Consider the following 27,918-nt stretch of genomic DNA (forward strand, 5'->3'; position numbering starts at 1 on the left):
AACAAGGGAAAGGCAGGAGTCTGGCATCCTTCCTGCTGTGGGAAAGGCGAAACTTCAGACAGACCAACAAACATAAATGCGAGCAGGTAAGAAGCCAGGCTCTGGATGTGTCTTTCTGTAAATAAACATACAGTGGTACCTTGGGTTACAAACACCTTGGGTTACAAACACCTCGGGTTACAGACTACGCTAACCCAGAATGAGTACCTCAGGTTAAGAACTTTACCTCAGGATGAGAACAGAAAATGCGCTCTAGCAGCGCGGCAGCAGCAGGAGGCCCCGTTAGCTAAAGTGGTACTGAAATATACTTGGAGTCCTGTAGTGACTTCATGCTCTTTATTGCAGCTTGTAAAACAGTGAATGAAATGCCCCCCCCCAAAAAAAACCTCAGGCTTTTATATACATTATTTACACAATGAGTCCCATCTGATTGGCTGATTCTGCTTCCCTCCTGGGGCCTGATTGGTCTTTTCCTGCAGGCCAATCAGTTGTTGCATTCTACGATCCTACCAGCCTAATAGGCTGATTAACTTCTTCCTGGAGCCTGATTGGTCTTCTCCTGTAAGCCAATCAGTTGTTGCATTCTAGGATCCTACTTGCCTATTGTTCTAGGATCCAAGCTTAGTACATAACAGGTACCTGAGGTTAAGAATAGTGTCAGGTTAAGAACGGACCTCCGGGACGAATTAAGTTCGTAACCAGAGGTACCACTGTACATAAAATTGCCGGAGAGTCGTTAATTATTATTGAGGCTTGCTTGCCTGCCAGAGATCATTACACTCAATCTCAAAAGACAAAGTGGCACAGTAGAGAAGGAGTGCAGCTCTAGGATACCCCCACTGCCCCCCCCAGCAAGAGCAATGATGTCATCTGCTGTCAAGTGTAATTGTGAGAAATAAGCAAAGAGGGCTGTCAGAGAATGGGGGAAACAATCAAGCCACAATCCTCCTCTTTAATAGATCTTCCTGTTCCGTGTTAGCAGTTTAAATGGTTACACTGCTCTGGATGGTGGTTTGGAATTCTAATGGAAAGGCAAATCTTGGGGCGTAGCATGGGGGTGGGGGGCAGGGGGGCCGTGGGACCGGGCGCAGATTTTTGAGGGGGCGCTCCTCTCCCAGGCCTTGAAGGAACCAAAGTCTGTGGAGAGGAGCTCTGGGTTGGGCTCATATGCTTAGCTAATACACCACCACATATCTTAAACCAGGTTTGAAACAGATTTAAATTTGTAGTGCAGATACCTCACACCCTCTCACAAATGAGGACAGCAGTCCACACACCCTACCATCCTAGGCCTAGGGGGCTCAGAGGACCCACTGCCAAATCCTGCCTCTGATTTATGAAATACTTTCTTGTTATTTTCCTCTTTGTACGTGATCTAATAACACCCCCCCCTCATCCTAGTTGTCCTGAAATTGGCACTGGGCCAAATCCGCAGCAGACAGGACACGCAATTCTTTTTTTCAAATCATTTCCACCCTCCCTTAGTTAAGACTCCCCAGCTCATTTGGGTCAAATTCCTTCTGAATTAGTCATGGGCAAAATTAGCGAAGGCCAGCTGTTTCGCCCTAATTGCCTGGGGAAATGGAGGTTTTTGTCACTCACTGTAGTCGGGCTACACTTCCTTCTTTTTTTTTAAAAAAAAATCTCTTGCCAAGATAAATATTAAAAATGGAAAAGTGGTCTGCCGATTCTCACTTGGAAGGAAAAGAGATGGTCATCATCTGTAAGGAGGATCAGTAACTGCATATCTTCACCCCAGTCCAAATTCTCAGGAATGTTTGCAGAAACCTTTTCACTCAACAAGAATGGGGTCAAGTCCCAGAGCTCTACAACCAGTGATGTAGTGATCTGGTGTGAAAGACCTTTGACTGTTTCTGCAGCAGATTCCCTGCAGGGTCCCTGTCTCCACTGTCTTAGAGTTGCTCCATCAGCATGAAAGGGAAAACATGCTTAGCCAAAGCTGAGCAGGTCGGAAAACTGAAACACATTTACATCTCAAGCGAATGGTGTGAAGGTTCTGTTATGTACGATGGAATGTCATGGGAGCTTCATGGAAAACCCAACTTAGTCACTCCAAAAGAATATATTTGCCCATATATTTGTAGCTCTTTCTGAAAGGAAGCACATGCAGATGACCATAAATTGTACAATTATCCCTTATTATCACATGATTGTATAATGATAAGGTTATTGTATAATCTTAGAAGGGGCATGGCGGTGACTATCAGGCAGAATGCCACCCACTTTGGCATCTGGCCCCTGGAAGGTTGCCTGGAAGGGAACCTGGCCCTCAGGCTGAAATAGGTTCCCCCTCCTGCCCTAGCGTGTCAATACATCAACATCCATAATTCTTAACTTTCTGATAACTGGAGCACATTGTTTGGAGAGGTCATCCCATGTGCTTCTGCAGGAGCTTCTGGGCTCAGAGCAGCATTGGGGTTGAGCGATTGGCCCGCACACTGAAGTGAGCCAGGGACGGAGAACCAGAAGCTGGGGGGACAAGTCAGCAGTCGAGCACACAAAGGGCCAAGGCAGGAGCGAGGAACAAGCCAGGGATAAAGGATGAACCAAGAGAATTTGTTCAGGAGTAAGCCAGGAGTCCAAATTTTTTTAAGAAAAAGGTGCTAGGCATGGTCGACCCCAAAACCAGCGAAGACTGGGCATGCTCAGTGGGCATGCAATGCTGACTTTTTCAGGTAGCATGGATGTGTGGGATGTGGTGATCTCTTATTTGAATGTCTGGTATGTGTAAGGGTTTGTTTCAGGCATAGAAACACATTGTATAAGCAGAGTCTGCTACCAGGATGCTGTTCCCTCTGCACGTGTTCAATCTTATCCAAATCATGTCTGCAACTAGCTAAGGAACCCAAAGGTTCCCCACCCCCACTCTAGGCAGTGGGAGAAGGTGTTGTGTGAGTTGTTAAAAAGGAACTTGATTGCAGGTCTCTGGGAAATTAATGAGTGTACAGTTCTCAATATTCAGTCATCACCACCATCATTGTCACAGAAGAAAGCAATATGTTCCTTGAAATTAAGAAGATGATAGCATGTTGGAAATTAGAAGTGCCAGGATTTGGGATGCATTCTCATCATTGCTGTTTTCTTTGCAAGATTACAAGTTTGATTAGCTGTGCACAAGCTCTGTCATCTTCATGAAAATTGTTGCAATAAGCATATGAGCTCCCTATACAATTTCAGCTTTCGCTGGAACAATGTTGAAACGACTTTAATTATTCTTCCTTGCAAGCATTATCTTTCCCGATCATTTCTCCCTTACTGTTTGAAAGTGAGAAAAATGGCAAAAGAAAAGTCTCTGCATAAGATAGCGTTCTGTGGTGTGTGTTGTTGGTTTTGCAAAGCACACACACTTAAGACAGCAAGATGTGACAGACACTGCTTGTTATTCCTGTTGCAGTGAGTGAAAGATTTGCCACAAACTCTTGTCACATCCACACCATGCATCCAAACCACTCTTATACCACTGTAACCACCCTGGATAATGCTGGGAATTGTAGTATGTTCAAGGTGCTGGGAACTGTGGATTTGTGACGTCAGCACCCTTAACAAACGTCAGTTCCCAACATTCTTTGGGGGAAGCCGTGACTCTTAATAAGGGACGTGGGTGGCGCTGTGGTCTAAACCACAGAGCCTAGGGCTTGCCAATCAGAAGATTGGCGGTTCGAATCCCCGCGACGGGGTGAGCTCCCGTTGCTCGGTCCCTCCTCCTGCCAACCTAGCAGTTTGAAAGCACATCAAAGTGCAAGTAGTTAAATAGGTACCGCTCCAGCGGGAAGGTAAACGGTGTTTCCATGTGCTGCTCTGGTTTACCAGAAGTGGCTTAGTCATGCTGGCCACATGACCCAGAAGCTGTATGCCGGCTCCCTCTGCCAGTAAAGCGAGATGAGCGCCGCCACCCCAGAGTTGTCCACGACTGGACCTAATGGTCAGGGGTCCCTTTACCTTTACCTATGACTCTTAATGTGGTATAAGAGTGCTTTCAGAGAATCAGAGAGTTGGAAGGGACCCCAAAGTCTTGTAGTCCAACCAATGCAATCTCAAGCATCCATGACAGATGGCCATCCAACCTCTGCTTAAAAACCTCCAAGCAAGGAGAACCTCCTGAGGGAGCCCATTCCATTGTTTAACAGCTCTTACTGACAGAAAGTTTTTCCTGAATCCATTGGTTCAGGTCCTAGCCTCTGGAGTAGGAGAAAACAAGCTTGCTCCATCTTCCATGAGACAACCCTTGAGATATCTCCTCTCAGTGTCCTCTTTTCCAGGCTAAACATACCCACCTCCCTCAACCGTTCCTCATAAGGCTTGGTTTCCAGACCCTTTGATCATTTTGGTTGTCCTCCTCTGCACACATTCCAGCTTGTCAATGTCCTCAGATGGGCTCAGATATTTCTCGGCAGGTTTTAGAACTTATTTTGGTTTCATGGTATCACTCTGCTGGATTTCGTTAGGTTTATAGCTGCTGTTTCTGTACTTTTATCTTTTTTTTAAAAAAAGCTTTTTATAATAATTGTACAATTGATTGTACAGCACCCTAGAACTATCATACTGAAGGGCAGCTTGTAAGTGATCGTACTAATCATCATTATTATATCACATCATGCTGGCTTATATAAAGGAACTCTGCAGAATGGTTTGCATAGTAACACAGGAGGAGGGGAATGCCGAAGCTAGTTAAATAACCATTTTGCTTCCCTAAAAGATAACGCAGAATACATTACTTTACTGGAGGCAATACAGTATGTCTCTGAATGCCAGTTGCTGAGAATCATGAGTTCTGTTGTTCTTAGGTTCTGCTTTGGGGCTTTCCATAGACATGTAGTTAGCCACTGTAAGAACAGCATGCCAAATGCCCCCTCTGCATGAAATATATATTCAACTTTGTGGTGTTTTGCCTTCAATATGTTCTTCCAATCTTACCTTGCTCGCTGGCCATTCGCTTTACAGCTGTGCCTATGTTCCTGATATATTAAAGCAAAAGATAAGCGGTTTGCTAAACCGTGTGTGTTTGTGTGTATCATAAATGCCTGAGCAAGCACCGTTTTCCATTTTAAACTCCCTTACAGAACCACCTGATTGCAGGAATGAAATGGAATAGTACCACTGTATTCTGCTCTGGTCAGACCTCACTTGGAGTACTGTGTCCAGTTCTGGGCACCACAGTTCAAGAAGGATACTGACAAGCTGGAACGTGTCCAGAAGAGGGCAACCAAAATGGTCAAAGGCCTGGAAACAATGCCTTATGAGGAATGGCTTAGGGAGCTGGGTATGCTTAGCCTGGAGAAGAGAAGGTTAAGGGGTGATATGATAGCCATGTTCAAATATATAAAAGGATGTCATATAGAGGAGGGAGAAAGGTTGTTTTCTGCTGCTCCAGAGAAGCGGACACGGAGCAATGGATTCAAACTACAAGAAAGAAGATTCCACCTAAACATTAGAAAGAACTTCCTGACAGTAAGAGCTGTTCGGCAGTGGAATTTGCTACCAAGGAGTGTGGTGGAGTCTCCTTCTTTGGAGGTCTTTAAGCAGAGGCTTGACAGGCATATGTCAAGAATGCTTTGATGGTGTTTCCTGCTCGGCAGGGGGTTGGACTGGATGGCCCTTGTGGTCTCTTCCAACTCTACGATTCTATGATTCTATGAATGTGCTTCTGCTACTATGATACTAAAAATATTGGGCCAGATTCAACTAAGGTGTTGCACACTAGCAGAAGCCAGAGCAATGGGACCCCCCCCCCTTACACATGGGCAACTGTAAACTCCTGCAGAAATGAAGGAAGAGGGAAACTAATGAAGTTATCCATAGAGCTGCAGGGATTGCTTTTGTAGATGAGTACATTGCAAAAAGGGCTTCTTTTCTGCGGCAGCTGGAGAGGCAGTCATTCCGGAATCCTGTTCCAAAAGGGGGGGGGAACGAGCCAGTGGCCGCTCTCTCCCATCTGTTGTTATCTCTGCACCAAAGTCCAGTGATTCAGCTTCATTCCATATGTTGCACACATGGTGTTATATCCCAAGACAGGGGCAATTCTGCCCACTGGTTTTCTCTTCCAAACTGGTTTCCAGAATAAGGTTTCAGCTTTAAGAGGAGATGGTTGCACACTCTCTGAGGCTGCCTTGAATACAGCTATGCCCTGTTCACTTATAAAGTTTCCTAGTCTAGGCTGCTCAACGATTCAAGAGTTTTCTTTCCCAAATGCCTTTTGTCGGCGATGTGTCTACATGGCAGTGCTGCAGTTTTGTATGTGTGTGTGCTTCTTTGTTTTAAAGCCCAGATTTGGAGCCATGGAAGCATTTTAGGAAGTGGACTACAAGCTATGTGAAGCCTCATCAATTTTGTCAGGCTACAGAGAGAAATTCACGCACATTGTGATTACACTGGGACAAGTAGGAAAGGCACCAAATGTTGCTGTGCGGGCAGGATCCCAACCTCTCCATCCCTTCCTTCCCCTGCTTTGCTGTGTCCTCCCCCCCCCAAAAAAATACGAATAGCCAGTCAGTAATCTCTGACCCCTTTGTCTTCCTCCATTTGTTTGTTTGTTTATACATACCGTTGCATAATTTGGGGGTTCTCATAAGCCTGCCGATACATCTGGTCACTTCAGCATCATAAATTTGAAAGCACTCTTATACCACTTTAAGAGTCAGGGCTACCACCAAAGAATCCTGGTATATGTTCTTCTCCTTAGAACTGGATATGGAATAATTGATTGGTTCAAAATTGGGAAAGGAGTACGACAAGGCTGAATGAATCCCAAGCTGGAATTAAGATTGCCGGAAGGAATATCAACAACCTCAGATATGCTGATGACACAACCTTGATGGAAGAAAGTGAGGAGGAATCAAAGAACCTTTAAATGAGGGTTAAAGAGGAGAGCGCAAAATATGGTCTGAAGCTCAACATCAAAAAAACTAAGATCATGGTCACTGGTCCCATCACCTCCTGGCAAATAGAAGGGGAAGAAATGGAGGCAGTGACAGATTTTACTTTTTTGGGTTCCATGATCACTGCAGATGGTGACAGCAGCCACAAAATTAAAAGACGCCTGCTTCTTGGGAGAAAAGCAATGACAAACCTAGACAGCATCTTAAAAAGCAGAGACATCACCTTGCCGACAAAGAGCTGTATAGTTACAGGTAGGTAGCTGTATTGGTCTGACGTAGTCAAAACAAAATAAAAAAATTCCTTCCAGCAGCACCTTAGAGACCAACTAAGTTTGTCCTTGGTATGAGCTTTTGTGTGTATCTGAAGAAGTGTGCATGCACACAAAAGCTCATACCAATGACAAACTTAGTTGGTTTCTAAGGTGCTGCTGGAATGAATTTTTTTATTTTGTTTTGACAAAGGTCTGTATAGTTAAAGCTATGGTTTTCCCAGTAGTGATGTATGGAAGTGAGAGCTGGACCATAAAGAAGGCTGATCGCCGAAGAATTGATGCTTTTGAATTATGGTGCTGGAGGAGACTCTTGAGAGTCCCATGGACTGCAAGAAGATCAAACCTACGGTATCCATTCTGAAGGAAATCAGCCCTGAGTGCTCACTGGAAGGACAGATCCTGAAGCTTAGACTCCAATACTTTGGCCACCTCCTGAGAAGAGAAGACTCCCTGGAAAAGACCCTGATCTTGGGAAAGATTGAGGGCACAAGGAGAAAGGGACAACAGAGGATGAGATCGTTGGACAGCGTTCTCGAAGCTACCAACATGAGTTTGACCAAACTGCGGGAGGCAGTGGAAGACAGGAGTGCCTGGCGTGCTCTGGTCCATGGGGTCATGAAGAGTCGGACACAACTAAATGACTAAACAACAACAAACAACACTCAGCAGTGTTAAGAAACTACAAAAACTACCTTTAACAAACGGCAGCTGACGCGGTGCTGCCCTCTTACCTTTCTATAGTAGGCTAGTTCCTACACACAGTGCAGTGTCTGTATTTTCCAGGGACAAGCCTAGCTTTACAGAAGCCGTCCCTGTTTCTGTTTTGATCTTGGAATGTCCCTATTTCCTTAGGGTGTCCCGATCGGTAGGATCTAAGATGGCGGAGTATCAACATCCTCCCTTCTGACCTCCGTATTTTACTGGTTTGTTTTTAAGTTTTTTACTGTTTTATACCGTGTTTATATTTTATTTTTGTTTTATTCTTATCTACTTAATTTAGCTCAGTTTTAAGTTTTAAGTTTTAGTCATAGGTTTTAAGGAATTAAAGTACAGCAGGGAGTTGTTTAAAGTCTTCCTGACCTTCACTTGGGGGAGCGTCTGGGCCTCAGCGTTTTTTTTAAAAGAAGAAACCTTTCAAGTTGTGACTGCTCTTATCGTTATCTCCCTGCATTTACTCCCTGCTCCACCATTCTACTAACCAAGCAAATGAACTGAAGCGAGATTTTTACCAACCTGATTTTTACCAAATAAATAATGGTGACGACCCGGAGTGGCTGTAAAACCTCAGGCCTTCCTCGGAGTGATATAAGACCTCTCTCTAAAAGAGCTACTCTAAAGGAAGCACAAACAAAAATCACTCGGCCCTATAAGAATAGGGGCAAAGTGGAGCTGATCGAGAATCAGCAGAAAATTGAAACTTCTCCCCTCTGCACCGAGTCCTCTGCCAACCACAACGAAGGGCCGGCAGTGCAGAGAGAGGATTGTGCGGAGGAATGCCACAACAATGGGCCGATAAAGCTCAAAATAAATTCAAATATAACTGGTACAGACACCGAAGTACTCCCGAAACAGAGACTTAAACCCCTAGCTTCTCCTGAACCATCCCAAGACCGAGAAGTGGAGGAACTGATGTTAAAACAAATTGCAGAGCTGTCTTCGGGAAACTCTAAAACATCAAAAGATTCTTGCTTCCAATCCCCTGAGACAAATGGTGAGGATTTATCCATTATCAAATGGCTTGTGCTTTTAACTGAGGATATTGAACATATAAAATCCTACCTGGGCACCTGTACAAAAATCCTCACTATGATGATGGACACTTGTAAAATCCTCTGCAGGGAACCTGGCGGAGTGACTGCAGAATTGGAAAGTAACAACAACTTCCCTCCTACCACCTGCAAAAATAGATCATCAAGGAATGTAAAGAGATCCAGCAGGGCTATCGCCTTGAAAAGGAGGCCCATAAGTGCAAAAAAGAGCAAAAATGTTAAAAATTTCAAGGCAGTGCGTTACAAAAAAATGGATTTTAAAAAGCTCTTTAAACTCCTCAAGAGTTCCCCAATAACCGGGATCAGTGGGAACACCAAAAAACTTCCTGCCAGGAAGCCTTCTAAGCAAGAACTTTCTATAAACCCCTGCCCTGATGCTGCATTGGAACGCTTGGAACCCCTAACGCCTACCCCAACACCTAACTCCAAGCAAGACCTTTTGATTCAAGATCCATGGTCTCACGTTTTATCTGCAGATAAAACCAATCCCTCTAAGAAGAGGAATCTGACAAATAATAACTGGAATCTGGTGCTGTACCGAAACAAGCTCGTTCTATCAAATTATCCTAAACCCCCAGGACTCCTGTCACAAGAAGAGCGTAAAGCCCATCTATTGAACTTTCTAGAGCTCTATATGCCAGGTATCCTTAATAACCCTGCTGACTTGGCCCAAGTGGAATATCTATACTTCGACGGATTCCTTGCCAGAGCGGTGGTCTCATTTTATGACGGGAGACTGGCAAAACTGGTGTACAAATGTAGAGAACACCTGAAGACAAGTGGCGTAAGAATCTCAAGGTACTTTAAAAATGAAGCACCCCCAATTCCACTTATTCCCCATACTGTAATTTTGCCAAAAACTCTCCAACATAAGATTGACCAACATGTTCTAATTGATATAAACTCTGTGGATGACATCCTTAATCACCCTACTGGTCTGGTAGCCGAGGACCCTCAAAAGTTGGACTCCCTTGGGGCCACGTATGCGGTGAATCAGGGAATCGTCCTTGACAGCTTTGAAAATAACTTACTTCATTCTTATAGTGCTCTCCCACAAGAAGCTCAGAAAGAAATACTCCATAAAATGGACACTCTCCGCCTTTGCCTGACAAAAGTGATGAAGGAACAGCTGAGACTACCTAAACAAAACATGCCGGACTGTGTTTCAGATTCTGCCCCATTCTTATACCACCAAGAGCTGGACTTGTGGGTTGGGAAGGCACCCACCCCTTCCAGCCAACAGGTTGCTGCTGAGATGAACCCACTCTTCCATAATCTGGAGGCGAAAACCTCTCCACCAGACTCATGCACCACGCAACACCCCTCTGAGGCAAATATGGCCACAACATCTGCCTGGGATAAAATGAGAGAACTTAATGAGGCCGAATTGGGCTCTCCATACAAAGTGCCCTATATGAGTGCGCTTACTTGCAACTTTATTAACCCACTCTCTTCCAACGTGAGCAAGCTGAATACATCCATAGATATCATCGAACTGGTAACAGAACCAGCTCAACAAATGAGAGACGACCCTATTTTATTCTCAGCCCCAACGGGTCGTATTAACAAAATTACTCAAACAATTAATGAAAATCCAACTAGTGGCACTACTTCTGTTGACTTAATTTCTCTCTCCCTAAGTAATACCCCTCTAATTCTACCATCTGGCTCTGAAGAGCCGACTATTTTAGGCCTAAAACCTGCCTCTAGTGAGACGAGTGGCTTGATTTTACAGTCAAACCATCCCAGTAAATCTAAACGATTGGGATGTATAACACGATTGCCACCTTCTCAAAGAAAAATAACTGAATTTTTTGAAGCTGAAACTCCCCCGAACTCAGAATCCCATTCCCACTCGATTTGACTACCTAACGACCAACCTAGTCACCCTCTGATGTCATTTCTATGCTGGAATATTGCGGGATGGAGGGGGAAGAAACTTGATCCAGACTTCTTAAAATTTGTTAACTTATTCCAAGTAATTCTTTTACAAGAAACTTGGGAAGAGGAGGTGATTGATATAAACGGATATGATATTATTTTACTTCCAGCTTGTCCCTCTCTTAAAGGTGGACGCCCCAGAGGAGGTTTGGCGATAGCCATTTCCCTCAAATTGCAAGCAAAACTTACACTTGTGAAATCACTCCCTCCTTACGCGATCACAGGCTTGATTTCAGGAGGGAAATTTGAATTACTGGTAACAAATGTTTATTTCCCCCCTGGGGGGCAAGCAGCGGACCTCCACTCCAAATGGGAAGCACTTGAAGAACATCTAGCTTTCTGCTATACTAAGTATCCGAATACCTCGTCAGTCTTGGGAGGTGATTTCAATGCTCGCACAGCTGCAAACTGGGAAGCGTTAGGCAAGGCCAAATGGTGGGTCCCCCCTGATCACCAGAACTTGGACCTATCCCCCCACGTACAAAGAAAATCGAAAGATAATAGGGTCAATGAAGCGGGCACCCTCCTTTATCAGCTGATTTTACGTATGAATTTAATCATTTTAAACGGGAACTGTCCCCCGGATATTCCGGGTGATTTTACTCATTTGAGCACACATACAAATAGTGTTCTTGATTATTTTATTGTCTCCAGAGATTTATTCCCAAATTTTTCTTATTTTAAAGTAGAAAACGTTCAAATGAGCGACCATCTTCCCTTGAGTGCCAAGCTTTCCCTAGACTGGCAGCCAGTCAAGTCTAGGCACCCCATATATATGGGAATAAATGCTGCAGAACAAGTGAGAGGAACAAAATGGTCTGTAAGTCAAGCCCAGAAATATACGGAATTTTTCCAACAAGAGATAGTTCAAACCCATGCTGTTTTAGATTTAGATCTGTATGGGTATGAACAAATTATTAATTCATTCTCTCTGCTTACGGAAGATCTTATGTCCTTTTTTACAGTACCAGCTATTCAGGTAAATTGGGCCCATTTTAAGACTGGTGCCCCCTGGTTTAACTTACATTGCAAACAAGCTAGACAGCATCTTTGTGCCATTTACAAAGAATATAAATCCTCTGGTGCTTTAGTATTACCTAGAAATTACCAACAAGCAAAAATAGCATATAAGGAAGCTCAGAGAATGGCTAAACAAGAGTGGCAACAAAATCGCTGGCAGGCACTCATAGTCGCCTCTAGCTCACGTAGTTCACGGCAATTTTGGCAATTGGTTAATAGAAGATCAAAGAGGTACCCCCTAACAATTATTCCTGCCCCAGTCTGGGAATCCTTCCTTAGGAAATACTTTGCGTCAACAGAACCCAATACCAACGCTCTTGATGATGTATTTGAGCATCTCCCCATCTGGTCCCCTATTGATCCTGACGAAATCTTGGATCTAATTTCTAAACTTAAAATTGGCAAAGCCCCCGGGCCAGATTTGGTTCCGGCGGAAGCCATAAAACTACATTCTGACTGGTGGGCAAAAATCTTGGCTGTCACCTTCGATGCCATTAATGCAACTGGAAGGGTACCAAAAATATGGAAGGATGCTATAATAATTCCGATATATAAAAAAGGCTCCCCAGATGATCCGGAGAATTACAGGAATATTAGCCTATTGTCAATAATTGGAAAGATATACACACGTTTTCTGTTGAGTAGACTTACCCAATGGGCTGAAGAAAAGAAACTGATAGGCCCTGAGCAAGCAGGATTCAGACCGAACCAGTCAACAACGGACCATGTTTTAGTTTTGCACCATCTAGCCCGAAAATACTCTTCTTCAAACCAAGGCCAACTCTGTGCGGCTTTTATCGACCTTAAGGCTGCATTTGACAGCATCCCCAGAAGGTTACTCTGGGAAAAGTTGGTTCGATGGGGAATTGACAGACGACTTCTGTGGCTAATAATTCAGCTGCATGAGGGGTCGGCTGCTAGGGTGAGAATAACCCCAGCCGGCAATCTCACAAACTCTGTGCCCATCAACAGAGGAGTCCGTCAAGGTTGTATCCTAGCTCCTTTTCTTTTCAATTTATTTATTAGTGACATGAGGATACCATTGGCTGAATCTGAGACAACCATTCATGCCCCCCGTCTTGCAAACTATCGATGCCCATTACTACTCTATGCTGATGATGCAGTAATTTTGTCATTTTCAAGAATTGGCCTCAGGAGAGCACTTAAAATATTTGTTTCATACTGTAAAACCAATTCCCTTACTATAAATCAATCTAAATCAAAAGTACTAATCTTCTCAAAAAGTCGAAAATCCTATAAGTGGCAATTAGATGGAAAACCTATTGAACAGGTTTATAAATTTCAATATTTGGGAGTTTTTCTCCAATACAATCTGGGTTGGAAGGCGCATATTGCATATATTTCAAATAAGGCTAAAGTCCTTTCTTTTGCGCTCTTGCGCTTTTTCTTTTCCGATGGGGCTCTTCATGTGCCATCCGCCCTGAAGGTATTTAAAGCCAAAGTGATCGCGACACTGGCATATGCTGTCCCTTTATGGGGGACCGCAGTAAATTTGATGCCATTGGAGGTAATTCAAAACCAATTCCTAAGACGGCTGTTAAAACTCCCTCAGTGCGTTAGCAATGCGGCTATTCGCTTAGAATTAAAAACTACATCTTTAGAAAATACTCTTTGGAGGCGCAGCCTTTGCTATTGGTTGTCCTTATGGCATAGGCTCCCGAATCTGTACCTGATTCAATGTCTTTGGAGGGATGATTTTCCCAGCCCATGGGCAAGAGAGATCCATTCTAAAGTAGTGACCTATGGATTGTCCCCACCAGAACTATTAAAACTGGACCTAGCCACGGCTAAAAGAACCCTCATTCAAAAACTTGAGGAGATTGACCTCCAACAAAACACCATTCTGGGTAGTGGCACTTGCTCACCACTAAATCTTGGCATAGTGCCTTCCCAGCAGATACCATCTTATCTGACCTCCTTGTCTGTAGTGGTCCACAGATACGCCTTTATTAAGGCAAGATTTAATGCCTTTCCTTCCAATGTTATGAACAATAGATTTTCCAAAGCTCAGATTTCAGCTGTGTGTGTATGTGATAATAGATCTATTGAATCCTTACAACATATACTATTTTGCTGCCCACTGCATTCAGTTTCTCGGACCAGATTTTTGTTCCCTTTATTATCGGAAACCTCGGGTGACTCCTTGGAAACACAGTTAACACATTTACTGCAAGATTCTGATCCGAGTAGGTCCCTTTTTGTTGCCAGGTTTCTGATTACAGTCTTAGCTTATAAGAGGAAAAATGGATTACTTTATGATTATTGATCTCGCTTATATAATACTGATTTATAGTGATAATCTGATATTTTAAGTGCTGTATTGCTCTTATTTTAATGGAATTTAGAAAGTTATGATTTTAGATATGTATTTTAATTTTATTAATTTTGTCATATTTGCTTTGTTGTACAATGTATATTGGTATTGAATATGGGCCTATGGCCGTAATAAACTATCTATCTATCTATCTTAGGGTGTCCCTATTTTCACCGCAGATATTTGGAGGGTATGGAGTTATGTGACCTCCAAGCTAAGGAGATAAGTAACTATACAACCTTTGAAAGACATCTGAAGGCAGCCCTGTATGTGGGGAAGTTTTTTGTTTTCAATGTTTTGTTATGTTTTTATATATGTTGCAAGCTGCCCAGAGTGGCTGGGACAACCCAGTCGGATGGGCAGGGTTAATAATAAAATTATTACTATTGTTGTTATGGAATAACATTCATCAGAAATGTTGGAGGAGGGTATCGTATTCCCCTTTCTGTTCTCCCTCTGGGCAAGCAAGAAGCATCATCAGAGTTCAATGGCAAAGGCAGTCAAAATCACTCAAGAAGGCTACAGGGCTGGGGAGGGCAGTGACCAGACAGACCAGTCCCAGGGGCCAAACAGAGATGCGCAGAGGGTTGCATTCAGGCCCTAGGCCTGAGGTTCCGCAGCCCTTTAGTACACTAACTTAGCTTAATTTATTAAATGGGAGAAACCAGGGGGAAAGGCTTGGGGGGGGGATCTGTAGAAATCACTGCCGTAAAACTATGATTCCGCCCCCCTCCAATTTGGTAGAGCGCTCGCACGCAGGCCTGAAAGCAGCCACCTTGCAGATAAAACTAAAGTGCCCTTATTTTTATTTTTGAAAATCAACTTCATTATTAAAGGAATATGGCAGTTCCCCTTCATCACCAGATGGCTGCTTAATTACAATGCTGATATACAATAGGTACCACATGCACAGCTCACTGTATTGTATAAGCCCTGAGATATGTGCAATTTGTGTTTTCAGATTTGGCCCCCGGTCACGCGGTCTCAATTCAGCTCTGTGCTGTATGGGAAACCATGTGGCAGTTGGAAACCATTATAGACAATTGATCTCAGAGCCCTGACTCATTGGGCAATATGTTGAAATGATTTGGATTCTAAAGAACTCCCGGTGACCCCTGCTGCAAAATATGGCAAATGGGTGGTCATGTGGGGAAGAGGTGGCCGTCTGGCGTGCTAGAAGCTTTCAGCAGACTTAAAAACACCCCCCGGGCTTAACATTTAGCATTTGGCAAATGATCCCAGCCCTGAAGCCAAAGGCTGTAGACATCAGGGTACCTCCTACATACAGTATTTCCAAGAGCTTCAGAGGCTCTGCTCCAGGCTAAACGATTTGACAACCGTGGACCAAAAAAATTTTAAAACAATTTTGCCAGGAACACAGAACTTCTTAGAAGCTGGTGGCAGTTGTTCATGATATTTAAATTTCAGTCCTGCGCCTACCTGATTGGGAGTAAGTCTCAGTAACCTAAGGTAACAGTGGAAGGAATTTGATATAGTTCAGAGTTCAACATAGTTTTCCCCCCCTTATGCTGGTCTATGACCTCAATAAAGATTTGATTTGAGCAAGAGGATACATAAAAAGAGGCATAAAAAAATTATGCGTGGTATGGAGAAAGGCAATAGAAGTTTTTCTCCCTTTCTCATAAATTTAGAGTTATGTGGCCATTGATCCAAACTGAATGTTGGAAGAATCAGGACAGACAATAGGAAGTACTTTCCCATACAATGCATTGTTAAACTCCCCCAGGAGGCAGTGAAGGCCGCCATCTTGGATGGCTTGGAAAGAGAGTTAGACAGATTCATGGAGGGCAAGGCTATCAACTGCTACAATGGCTATGTTCTTCCCCTATGACCAGAGGCAGCATGCATCTGAATACCAGTTTCTGGGAGTCACGGATGTGCAGAGATCCGGGGACTGTGAGAACAAAATGCTGGACTAGATGAACCCTTGGCCTGATCCAGCAGGCTCTTCGGATGTTCTTCTGATGTCACATAGTCTTGAGACCCTGTGATGGTTTTGGCTGGCCAGCTATGGTGTCACTAAACCTCACCCCTTCACATACAGTGGGCACTTATGTGTTGTCCCCCCTCCAAAATAAAATTCATCAAGAGGAAAAGAGGACCAAATAGGACTCCAATTTGCATGAAACTTGAATATGCCAATTTATATGTATAGATGCAAATTTAGAAATTGATTGCTATAGTATATATAGAAATAGAATACATTTCACCACAATGGGGGGAAGACTGTGACAAGTTGGGCTGTGTGCCAGTTCAGTTTCCTGTCCAAATGCTGTTGTTGGGTTACTGTAAAGGCCCCTGATTTTCCTTGCCAGGGTTATTTATTGTTAAATTGGACATTGAACAGTTCAAACCATTTCCAAATAGAGGACAGTCCTGTGTAAAGTGGGGCACATAGCCATCCTCCCTACAAAGGATTTTAGAGAAGTAAATAGAACAAAATTATGCTAGATGGAGTTTACTGTGATTTTAAAGCACTCAGTTGTTGTTGTTTAATTATTAAAACAACAAGTTAAACACTGTTGCATACTCTATTTAAAAAAAAAATCAAAAAGCCCGTTTATTTACCTCCTGCATTTCTCAGTCAATGATGCTCATTATTAAGCATTTATTTATGAGTTACTATGACAGCATGACCTGTCCTCTTGGCATTGCTGATGACTCTGTCAGCAAGAAGTCGCTTTGAAAACAAGGCATGCTGGCTACAACTTCCATTGATTCTTTTGCCTTAGGGAAATTAAGTCACAAGATTCCAAGGCCCCAGTTCTGAGATTAATGGGGCATAAGAAAGTAAATGTCAGTAGGCCAAGAGCAGCAGAAATTGGGAGAATCGGCTTTGCTCTCAGTCTCACAGGTGATTCTGTGTCTATGTTCACATTAGTGGTTTGAAACAAAGCGAGGTCATCTCCCTTATTCTCACATTGCTGTACAGACCAATGGGCAAGATGTCGCCTGATGCCCACCACTTGATTTGTCCCCACCACCACCAAATGCCAAGTCACCGAAAGTGGCATGTGTGTGGCATGTGCAACAGTTGCCTGAAATGTAGACATCTCAGCTTGATTGTGGTTTCCTTTTTCAAATCAGAAGGAAGCTGGTTTGAGGGAAAGAAAGAGCATCCAACAGAATTTCTGAAGAAGCTGAGGATACCTATAGATTGTGGCTTATGTCATGTGTACTCAGCTTCAAACACCAGCCATGGAGTCAGCTGTGATTTGGACTCAGCCTCGTGTAATTAATTTGAAGATACCCCAAGCCCCTATTGTCCAATTCAGACATTTTGTTACTTTAGCTGAATTGCCAAGAAACAAGTACAAAGTTCATTCTCCCCTTCTTCCAACCGGAGGACAAAGGCTCTCTGAATAAAGTACTTCTCCTTTTTGAATGGAGACAGCCTGTGCTTTTAAAAAGTTGTCAGTAGGCTATAATGTGTCTCCACATATGCAAAACTTTCCCCCTCTGATGGGAAGCAAGTTCATAAAATACTAATGCTACTGATTATAAGTCCCTCCATGAAGTACACCATCCTTTGTTTAGAAAAAAAGGGGGGGGAACCCAGATACTTTTCTGAAAATGAGGCTTGGGAGAACTCGCAAGGTTTGCAGAAATAGAAGAAAAAAATATCTTGGAAAAGGCATGCTAAAGGGTAGAAAACCTATACAAAACACTATTTTAGCTCAGAAATAGGCTTGAAGGTGTTCATCTTGCAGCTTCCAGCAGCAGTAGCTGCAGGCTTTCTGATAGAAATACTTCTGGCTTTCTGAAACTGTAGGCCCACTTCTGACACCATGTTGCATCCCTTGGGTCTGGGAAGGGTACTCCCAAACCTTCCAATGGGTCTGCTATAATACTAAGAAGGAGGCGGGAAAGCTTCCATAGTAGTATTTTAAAAAATTCCTTCAGTAGCACCTTAAAGACCAACTTGCACCGCAAGACCTTTAATGGGACATTGGAATGGAGAGATGGCGCTCTCGTGGAGGAGGTAAAAACTTCCACATTTCAGTCTTCGGATTTCATACTTGGAAATCACCTGTCTAGTAAAAAAAGGTCAAAAATACTTAACGGTGATTATGTGGATATTTTTACCCTCCTGCCCCCCTCTAAGTTAATCGGTAAAGGTGAGAGGAAGCGTACTTATGGGAAGCGCAAGTACAAGGAGCCCAGGGCTGAGCGCACTTTTGAAAACTGGCTGGACGGGTTCCAGGTTTACATGGGTACGATAGTGGCGTGCTATCCCAAGAGGGCGATGCACCTTCTAGCATATATGGCTCATGTCCGTAAGGCCTATGCATTAGCGGGGGAAGGTCCGGCCCTCCTATATGACGAGGATTTTCGCAGGAACGCATCCCTGCTATCTTCCACACGGTGGGATTTGCGTGACCAAAATTTCTGGGGAGAACATGTTAACCCCTATATTGAGAAGAAGAATGTGTAAGGACCACGCTCAGGTAAATTCGAATACAAAAAGCCGAACCACCGCCTAGTTTGCTATCGAATTGGACACCGTTGCTCAGGCATCTCGGTTGCCCCAGGACAAGTTGTCGGCCCTAAAACAAACTATAATTGAACTTCTTCCTTTGAGAAAGGTGACTTTGAAACAAATTCAATCCCTGTTAGGTCATCTTAATTTCGCTTGCAGAGTCATATCACCTGGGCGCCCCTTCTGCGCAAGGTTAGCTAGGCTATCGGCAGGGTTGCGTGCTCCCCACCATCGCGTGCGCCTCAACAAAGGGGTAAAGTCTGATATGAAGGTCTGGTTGGAATTCCTGGACAAATTTAACGGCGTCTCCCTGTGGCAGGATACCTTGAGGCTTAGGGTGGATTTTCAGGTGCAATCAGATGCAGCAGGTTCCCTCGGCTTTGGAGTTTATTTTAAGGGTAGGTGGTGCGCCCAGCAGTGGCCCTCCCGGTGGCGAAAGAAGCCTCTCATTCGCGATCTAACATTTTTGGAATTCTTTCCCATAGTTGTAGCGGTGCACTTATGGGCGGACGAATTCAAGGACCGGCGGGTCTGCTTCTGGACCGATAACCAGGCCGTGGTCAGCGTTCTTTCCAGGCAATCATCCCGATCACCCAGAGTGTCTGCCTTGCTGCGCGTCTTTGTGCTGTTGTGCCTGCAGTTAAACATTTACTTCTCAGCAAAATTTGTACCCGGTGTTAATAACGACATTGCGGACGCCTTATCTCGTTTCCAGATGGACCGCTTCCGCTCTCTTGCACCAGAGGCTCAGCAATTGCCGGAGGCGTTCCCGGAACACCTGTGGAGTCTTGGGAACGAGACGTCTTAGAGGGAGTATTGGCGTCGGTTGCCCCCTCCACTCTTAATACCTACAAAAAGGCTTGGTCCGACTTTACGACCTTTCGGGCAAAAAACTCGGGTTCGGGAGTAAAATCCCCACCCAGTACGCAGGAGGTTTTGATGTACCTTGCTAGCCTGAGGAGGTTGGGTAGGGCACCCAGAACCCTACATATTCAAACATCTGCTATTTCCTTTTTCTGTAAAGCCACCCATGCAACCGATCCTTGTTCAGATTTCCTCGTGCGTAAAGCGCTTGAAGGCTGGCGCAGGTTGGAGCCACCTCGGAAGGATAAGCGCAAACCCATAACTTTTGACATATTATATCAGATTCATAGACAACTCAGAAAGCTTTGTTGGTCAAAATATGAGGCCAGGTTGTTCTCGGCGGCATACTCTATAGCCTTTTTTGGCGCCCTCAGGGTTGGCGAAGTAGTTTACGAATCTTCCTCGGCGCATGCTGCCAGGGGCCTAATGCTTTCTGACTTGTCTTTATCGGATAAGGAACTGGTCTTACACATTTGGCAATCCAAAACTGATCAGCAAGGGAAGGGTGCCTTAATGCATCTGCCCGCCACTTGCCAGCGCGGCCCATGTCCCGTAAAAGACACTAGGCGCTTCTTGCAATTGAGACCTCCCTCACCGGGCCCACTCCTTATTCACCGAGACGGGTCTTGTTTAGCACGACATCAATTCACACGTGTCATGCGTAAAGCGCTCGATGCATGCGGCCTTCCCCCTGCGGAATTCGCAGCTCATTCCTTTCGCATTGGGGCTGCTACAACGGCAGCACACTTGGGTTTGTCAGCAGAAAGAATAAAAAACCTTGGTCGCTGGAAGTCCAGAGCTTACAGGGGTTATCTCCGCTCCTCTAAATAGCGCCCCCCCCCACTTGGTCGCTGTCATCTCATGTTTCCTTTTGGTTTTGCTTCCAGGAAAACTTGTTAACATCTGGTTGGTCGGACACAGCATCGTGCACTGGGCCAGGGCGCGCGCCTACGACCGGAAGTTGGGTCCCCATTTGGGGTTGCCAAACTGGGTCAGAGTGTCTTGGATTACGAGGAGGGGTATGCGATGGAGCGAATTTTTGACAGCGGTGACGGCTAGGGCAGCCTTGCAAGGCCCTCCTGATGTGATGGTGGTGCAGCTTGGCGAGAACGATTTGGCCTATCGAAGTGGCCAGGATTTGAAATGGACTATATACAAGGACTTGGACGAGCTGTTGGTTGCCTTTCCCAGAATGACCATCTTTTGGTCCTCGCTACTGGAAAGGCGTGTGTGGCGTGACTGCATTTCGCCTGCTGCCGTAAACAAAGCAAGGAAGTTTCTGGATATTTCAGTGGCCAAGAGGGTTCTGGCCTTGAATGGACATGTTATACCGCACCCTGCCATTAAGTTTACCGAGGCAACCTTATACCGTGATGATGGCGTGCATCTTTCGAATGCTGGAAATGACGTGTGGATTGCTGACATCCTAGGTGCGATTAGGTATTGGTTACGGCTGTGAGGGTATTGGCGGCGAGCCCCCTTGGGGCTCGATTGGCGGTAGGCATTGGATTCTCTGGAAGTTACAGGTGCGGGGGGGGAGGTTGCTGCCATCACCTCCCCCAAATGCGGAAGGGTACTCCCTTAAGGAGTCCGGGGCGTTGCCAAGTCCGAAGCCGTGGAAGGTGAGGGCCAGTGGGCACGCCCTTAATGGTGGCCCCAGGATGGGTCCTAGTTGATGTGCATCGCAGGACTCATCCAATGGTGGTTAACCCTTCACAGACTGCCAGCAGAGCGGGCTGGAGTCAGATATAGTCGGTTAGATCCAATGCCTATGCCAATACCTCTCTTCATCCGTAATCAATAAAGTTGTGGCCTTTTATGCCCATTAACCCTATATAAGTGTCTTGTGTCTTTATTTCTCTCCGGGAGGACTCGGGGATTGCCACACAAAATCTCTTCCCGCTAGTGGGAGGAGATGTTGTGGGCACTCGAGTCATCACGCAGAAGGGGAATGGCTAGCATTCCCCTTAGCCCCATTGGCTGGCTCCCCGCCGCGTCACGCTGTTGGTCATCCAATCCCGATCCCTTGCGGGGCAGGGACTGGGCATTTAAGGAGGCTCGCGGCGGGGAATCGGCCTCTTTTCCTTCGACCCGGCTGCTGCTTTCCCCACCCACCCACCCTCTTTTCAGGCAGGTTTTTCTCTGACGTTGCTGCGCACATTTATGGGTCACCATCTGGGGCCTGGTAGGATTTTTCCCACTCGGCAAATTGGCTCTGGCCTTGTGGTTTTTGCCTGCCGCGTATGCAAATCGTCACAACTTGGGGTTTGGCGGTAGGCATTGGATTCTCTGGAAGTTACAGGTGCGGGGGGGGAGGTTGCTGCCATCACCTCCCCCAAATGCGGAAGGGTACTCCCTTAAGGAGTCCGGGGCGTTGCCAAGTCCGAAGCCGTGGAAGGTGAGGGCCAGTGGGCACGCCCTTAATGGTGGCCCCAGGATGGGTCCTAGTTGATGTGCATCGCAGGACTCATCCAATGGTGGTTAACCCTTCACAGACTGCCAGCAGAGCGGGCTGGAGTCAGATATAGTCGGTTAGATCCAATGCCTATGCCAATACCTCTCTTCATCCGTAATCAATAAAGTTGTGGCCTTTTATGCCCATTAACCCTATATAAGTGTCTTGTGTCTTTATTTCTCTCCGGGAGGACTCGGGGATTGCCACACAAAATCTCTTCCCGCTAGTGGGAGGAGATGTTGTGGGCACTCGAGTCATCACGCAGAAGGGGAATGGCTAGCATTCCCCTTAGCCCCATTGGCTGGCTCCCCGCCGCGTCACGCTGTTGGTCATCCAATCCCGATCCCTTGCGGGGCAGGGACTGGGCATTTAAGGAGGCTCGCGGCGGGGAATCGGCCTCTTTTCCTTCGACCCGGCTGCTGCTTTCCCCACCCACCCACCCTCTTTTCAGGCAGGTTTTTCTCTGACGTTGCTGCGCACATTTATGGGTCACCATCTGGGGCCTGGTAGGATTTTTCCCACTCGGCAAATTGGCTCTGGCCTTGTGGTTTTTGCCTGCCGCGTATGCAAATCGTCACAACTTGGGGTTTGGCGGTAGGCATTGGATTCTCTGGAAGTTACAGGTGTGGGGGGGGAGGTTGCTGCCATCACCTCCCCCAAATGCGGAAGGGTACTCCCTTAAGGAGTCCGGGGCGTTGCCAAGTCCGAAGCCGTGGAAGGTGAGGGCCAGTGGGCACGCCCTTAATGGTGGCCCCAGGATGGGTCCTAGTTGATGTGCATCGCAGGACTCATCCAATGGTGGTTAACCCTTCACAGACTGCCAGCAGAGCGGGCTGGAGTCAGATATAGTCGGTTAGATCCAATGCCTATGCCAATACCTCTCTTCATCCGTAATCAATAAAGTTGTGGCCTTTTATGCCCATTAACCCTATATAAGTGTCTTGTGTCTTTATTTCTCTCCGGGAGGACTCGGGGATTGCCACACAATACATTATTCTTTCGCAAGACCCTGTGTAAATTGGGTCTCTGTTGCGCCTTTCTGACCACCTGAGTTATGTTGATTTTCCAAGTGAGGTCCTCACTAAGGTAAACTCCCAAGAATTTAAAGGAGGAACCTCTCTCCACACACACACACACACACACACACACACACACACACACACACCCCGATATACAATGGGGCAGGTTCCCCTCTCTTCCTCCGGAAGTCAAACACAATCTCCTTGTCTTACTAATATTTAGGTGCAAGTTATTCTCTGAGCAGCATGGAGATACTTTTTGAACCTCCCCCCTGTACGCTGTTTCATCTCTGCCTGCAATTAGGCCCATTATGGTAGCATCATCTGCAAACTTAATAATTACTGTGGATGGATCAGATGATATGCAGTCATATGTGTACAATGAGTACAGGTAGGGACTTAGCACACATCTATGTGGGGTGCCAGTGCTAAGCTTCAAGGAGGTAGATGTAACAGTCCCAATCCTCACTGTTTGTGTCCGATCCCTCAAAAAGTCTTTAATCCAGTCACAGATGGATTAATCTTAAAAGTGACGGGCCACACACACTATACCTTGGACTGAGAATGTGGAGTGACCACAAAACATTAGCTATTGGTGTGGGCCAAGGTGGTAGGAAACAGTTATTTGTTTTGGATTATATAGCTCTGGATTTCCTGTATCAAGTTGAGAGGGTAGCCTAGATGACATATTGGACACATAACAATTCTGTGATTCTATGGGGGGGAAAAATGGCTTAATGTTGCTTTCCAGCAGTTACTTCATGATTATATTGTCTCTGGAATGAAAGATTCAATTTACGTTACTTTTCAAATTATGTGATGTTATGTCTTTTTAAGAATACGCAACAGTAATGAGGAAGAAAAGGGTACAAAATGAAATATTTGATCGGGCAGAATTGACATTAAAGATCATTAAACCATCACATGGTTACACGTTGCCAGTAGAAATCTTATTATGATTGATCACAGGGACTTTTTGTTCTACAGCTTATACGCGCTAAGTCAAAGCTGTTCCTAGTGTAAAATATGGTTGCTATCAATTATATCTGAATGTTTTTTTAATAATTATTTTTATTAAGGATTTTCGTGGGTTACAAAGGTAGTGCAGTGTCTCATGCATCATTTTTACACATCAATCTTACTTGTTGAGACATTATGAGGAAGGGGGGAAAGAGGTGGGTGGGATGGGGAGTTGGGTGTGGTGGATTGTCAATGTTTCTGTTTTTCTTGATATGTGTAGGGGTTCGGCGTCAGCGCCGTTTGTGCAGGTTCTCTGTTGTTTGTTCATGCTTCTCTGTTGGTGAGAGAGGTCGGGACTCGTCTTAGGATGTGATTGCTCATTTGTGGTTGGCTGTGATAATCTTTAGTTTCTTGTGTGAGTGGGGAGGGAGGATGTTTTGAATAGGTTAGCCATATTGATTTGTATGTTGACGGTACGTTTTTGTTGTTGTCTTGTTGGGCTGTATAAGTGATGAAGGGGAACCATACTGGGGTGAAGGTGTCTTCTTCTGAATTATATCTAAATGTTGTGGATGAAGTTGGTTTGTGTATGTGTGCTTTTAAAAATGAGCCCCTATTGAAACCACAGAGGCTATTTTAAACATGTGATTTCAGAACTGGGGTGGGGGGGACCTACAGGCCTTTCCGGAGACTGTGATTTACAGGATAATAACTGGGGCAATCACTGTCTAAAGCAGGTATTGCTCCAGCAAGGGCTTCCACTATGGGGCAATGCCGTTTCCCAGCTCTCAACCCACAATTGGAGTAGTTCTTAAATTGAATTTAGAGGCCTGGTGCGTTTTCAGACAGAAAAGACAGAAATCTTGTCCAAGTTTCCAGCAGATGCTGAATAGATAGACTGCTCTTCAGTTTCACATTTTGGAATGATATTTTGGTGTTTTTCTGTTTTTGGACAGGGTTTGTTCTCAAATATTCATAGTAGGGATGGAGAACCTCTAGCCCTCCAGATGTTGTTGGACTGCAACTCCCATCATTCCTGATGATTGGCCAAGCAGGGTGGGATGGATGGGCGCTGGAGTCCAACAATACATGGAGGGCCAAAGATTCCCTATCCCTGGTTGATGAGAAGATACCCCAGCATTTTGAAAGTCCTTTCTAAAACACAAATGCCATTTGTCTGCTCTGAAATGCCAGGCATTCCCAGAAAGTATTCCATGTATTGTTTTGAGCTTTTTTTCTCCAAGAAAAGGAGAAAGGTGCCCATTTCTTTCTGTGACATAACAGTATGCCTACATGGGAAAGAAAGTCAATGTATTTTGTCTTCCATTTTCAGAAACTTTGAGCTTTTTCCAACAGCAAGAGCTTTGTAGGGAGAAATGGGAGAGGAACCAGGTGACGGGGAAAGCCATCTCCCGCCGTTCTGTCAGCAAAGAACGATGGGTGGAGACATTGGTGGTTGCTGACAGCAAGATGATTGAATACCACGGAAGTGAGAATGTGGAATCCTATATCCTCACTATCATAAACATGGTATGTAATGTACAGAATGCGGAAGCGAGGGTGTTACCAGGGTCCACACAGTATGAGCACATAGCCCTGGTCCTTTCTTGCAGTTGCTGGCTTCTGGACCCAACTCAAAGGGCTGGTTTTAACAATAAAGCATTACAGTATATGGCCTGGGACCCTGATATCTCTAAAGCAGAATTCCCCACCTGTTACGTTCCCGATGTTGTTGGATTCCAGTTCCCATCATCCCCAGCTGATAGCTGACAGTCAGGGATGGTGGAAGTTGTAGCTGGAGAATGTTGCTTTATGTGTCAGGGTCCCAATCAGGTTGCCGAAAGATGAGCTAAAAGAATGCTCCTTCCCATATGTATATCCAGAATAGAATAGAATAGAATAGAATAGAATAGAATAGAATAGATCTTTATTGTCATTGTCCCCTTGCTTGAACAACGAAATTTCTCGGTTGCTGTTTCAACTCAATTAAGACACTCCACACAAATTAAAATACTAATAAGCACAATACAATACAGAACATGTCCTCAGGTTATTGAGGGAGGCTGTCCTTCAAGGGCTCCCTCTAAATGAAATTTGGAGGATTGCCACAAGGGAGAAGGGTGTTTTTTTTCCTAATGCCCCCCCCCCAAAATATCTGTGGAATGATCTCCCTTCTGCCTGGCACCATATCTTTTTTGTGGGGAGGGGACTATAGCTCAGCAGTAGAACAAATGCTTTCAAAGCATCACAGGATTATTGAAGCCCAATTTATGGCCTGGTTCAGATATAAGAGTGCCAGGCTGATAACTTGTGTTATCTCTGGTTGTGAGCAAGTTGGTGGGCAGGACCTGAAAACCCTGTTAATGTGTCCTGTCACTGGTACCTTCCTTCAATGGACAAATGTCCCACTTGCCTAATGGATTACTTGACCTTGACTACCCCTGTCTCACATGAAGCGAAGATTGCCTGAACTAGCTCTGACAGGAACGCAGCCAAGAGCCATTAGTAATTAATCCCTTTTCAATGCAATGCATGGATGCTAACAAAATGTCATAACTCATGGTTAGAACTTTCTTGTCACGAAAGAAACGAATAAGGCAGAATCAATGCTCAACTGCACAGGGGCACTTCCACATATAATTAATGGCGTTCTACATGTTTCAGTTTTGATTGTGTATGAATTGTGTTTTAGTGTCTTGGAGGCTGTCTTGTGAGGGCAAAAAGCAGCCTTAAAAAAAATTAAAAATCTTTTAAATAAAGCCAGCAATTAAAGCAGGGATGAGGAACCCGGGACCTTCCAGGTATGGTTGAACTACAACACCCATCACCCCTGACCACTGGATGCTGCCTGGGGGCTGATGGGAACTGGAGTCCATTGGAGCATGGTGCTGATAATGCCAAGGTTGCAGGTTCAATCCCTGTATGGGACAGCTGTGTATTCCTGCATAGGACAATATTTATATTCAGGGTCCCTTCCAACTCTACAATTCTATGATTCTATATCAGGGGGGCCACAGGCTCCACATGCCTCGGTTCAACAATTGAGGACAAGCTGTTGCAAGCTGCCCCTTGATTTCTGCCATTGAGACTGATAATGCTAGAACGCTTATTCATTTTTTCCCAATAATCTTTATTTAATTTACATATCCAATAGCTTATTCATACAGCTTCACTGCCCTCTGCAGTAGATTCCAGAATTTATTGTAATTCTGACTGAATCAAGTGTAGGCGAATATTCCAGAGGGCATTGGGGGAAGCAGTGAGCCAGGAAAGGTTTGTTCCATCCAGCTTCTGCAGAGGCTAATTCTGGGACAGGGGAACAATCCCTAGCATAGTCTGTCGGATGTTCGTCTGATCCAAGTGGTCACCGGGTGGACCTCAGTAATATGTGGCATGGTCAAAAGTGCCTCTCCTAAAAAAAACAACACAGTACATTCCACAAGCAGTGTTAGAAACTGGGGTAGAAAAACTAGGAGCCAAATGGCTTCTGGGACCTGGGTTGTGGGCGCCAAAACAGAATGTCTAGTCGCCACTGAGGGGGACAGCAACACTTTTTACAGTGGTACCTCTACATACGAATTTAATGTGTTCCGAACTCATATTCATAAGTCGAAAAAAATTGTAAGTCGAATCCCATAGGAATGCATTGGCAGAAAAATTTCGTAACCCTATCTAAAAATTTGTAAGTAGAAAAAATCCTATCTAAACCACATCCAAGATGGCGGACGGAGCTCCATTCGTAAGTAGAAACATTCGTAAGTAGAGTTATTCGTAAGTAGAGGTACCACTGTATTTATTATTTTGATAAGTATGAATTAATATACAATTCACATAAGTGACACATTGTCAAGATCACATTTTTAGTAGAAATTGTTAATGCACATAT

The 27,918-nt window shown here is 44.8% G+C and overlaps 1 protein-coding gene across 1 annotated transcript in view; it reads left to right on the forward strand.

Moving 5' to 3' along the window:
• ADAMTS12 (ADAM metallopeptidase with thrombospondin type 1 motif 12) overlaps positions 1-27,918 on the forward strand; it is a 123,482-nt gene that overhangs the window by 43,708 nt on the left and 51,856 nt on the right. Inside the window, exon 4 of the mRNA XM_035100561.3 lies at positions 25,366-25,562. Coding sequence (XP_034956452.3) covers positions 25,366-25,562 — 197 coding nt within the window. The remainder of the gene's footprint in view (positions 1-25,365; positions 25,563-27,918) is intronic.

The sequence above is a fragment of the Zootoca vivipara genome, chromosome 10 (genome assembly GCF_965207765.1).
Source record: "Zootoca vivipara chromosome 10, rZooViv2.hap1.1, whole genome shotgun sequence".
NCBI classification, from domain to species: Eukaryota; Metazoa; Chordata; class Lepidosauria; order Squamata; family Lacertidae; genus Zootoca; species Zootoca vivipara.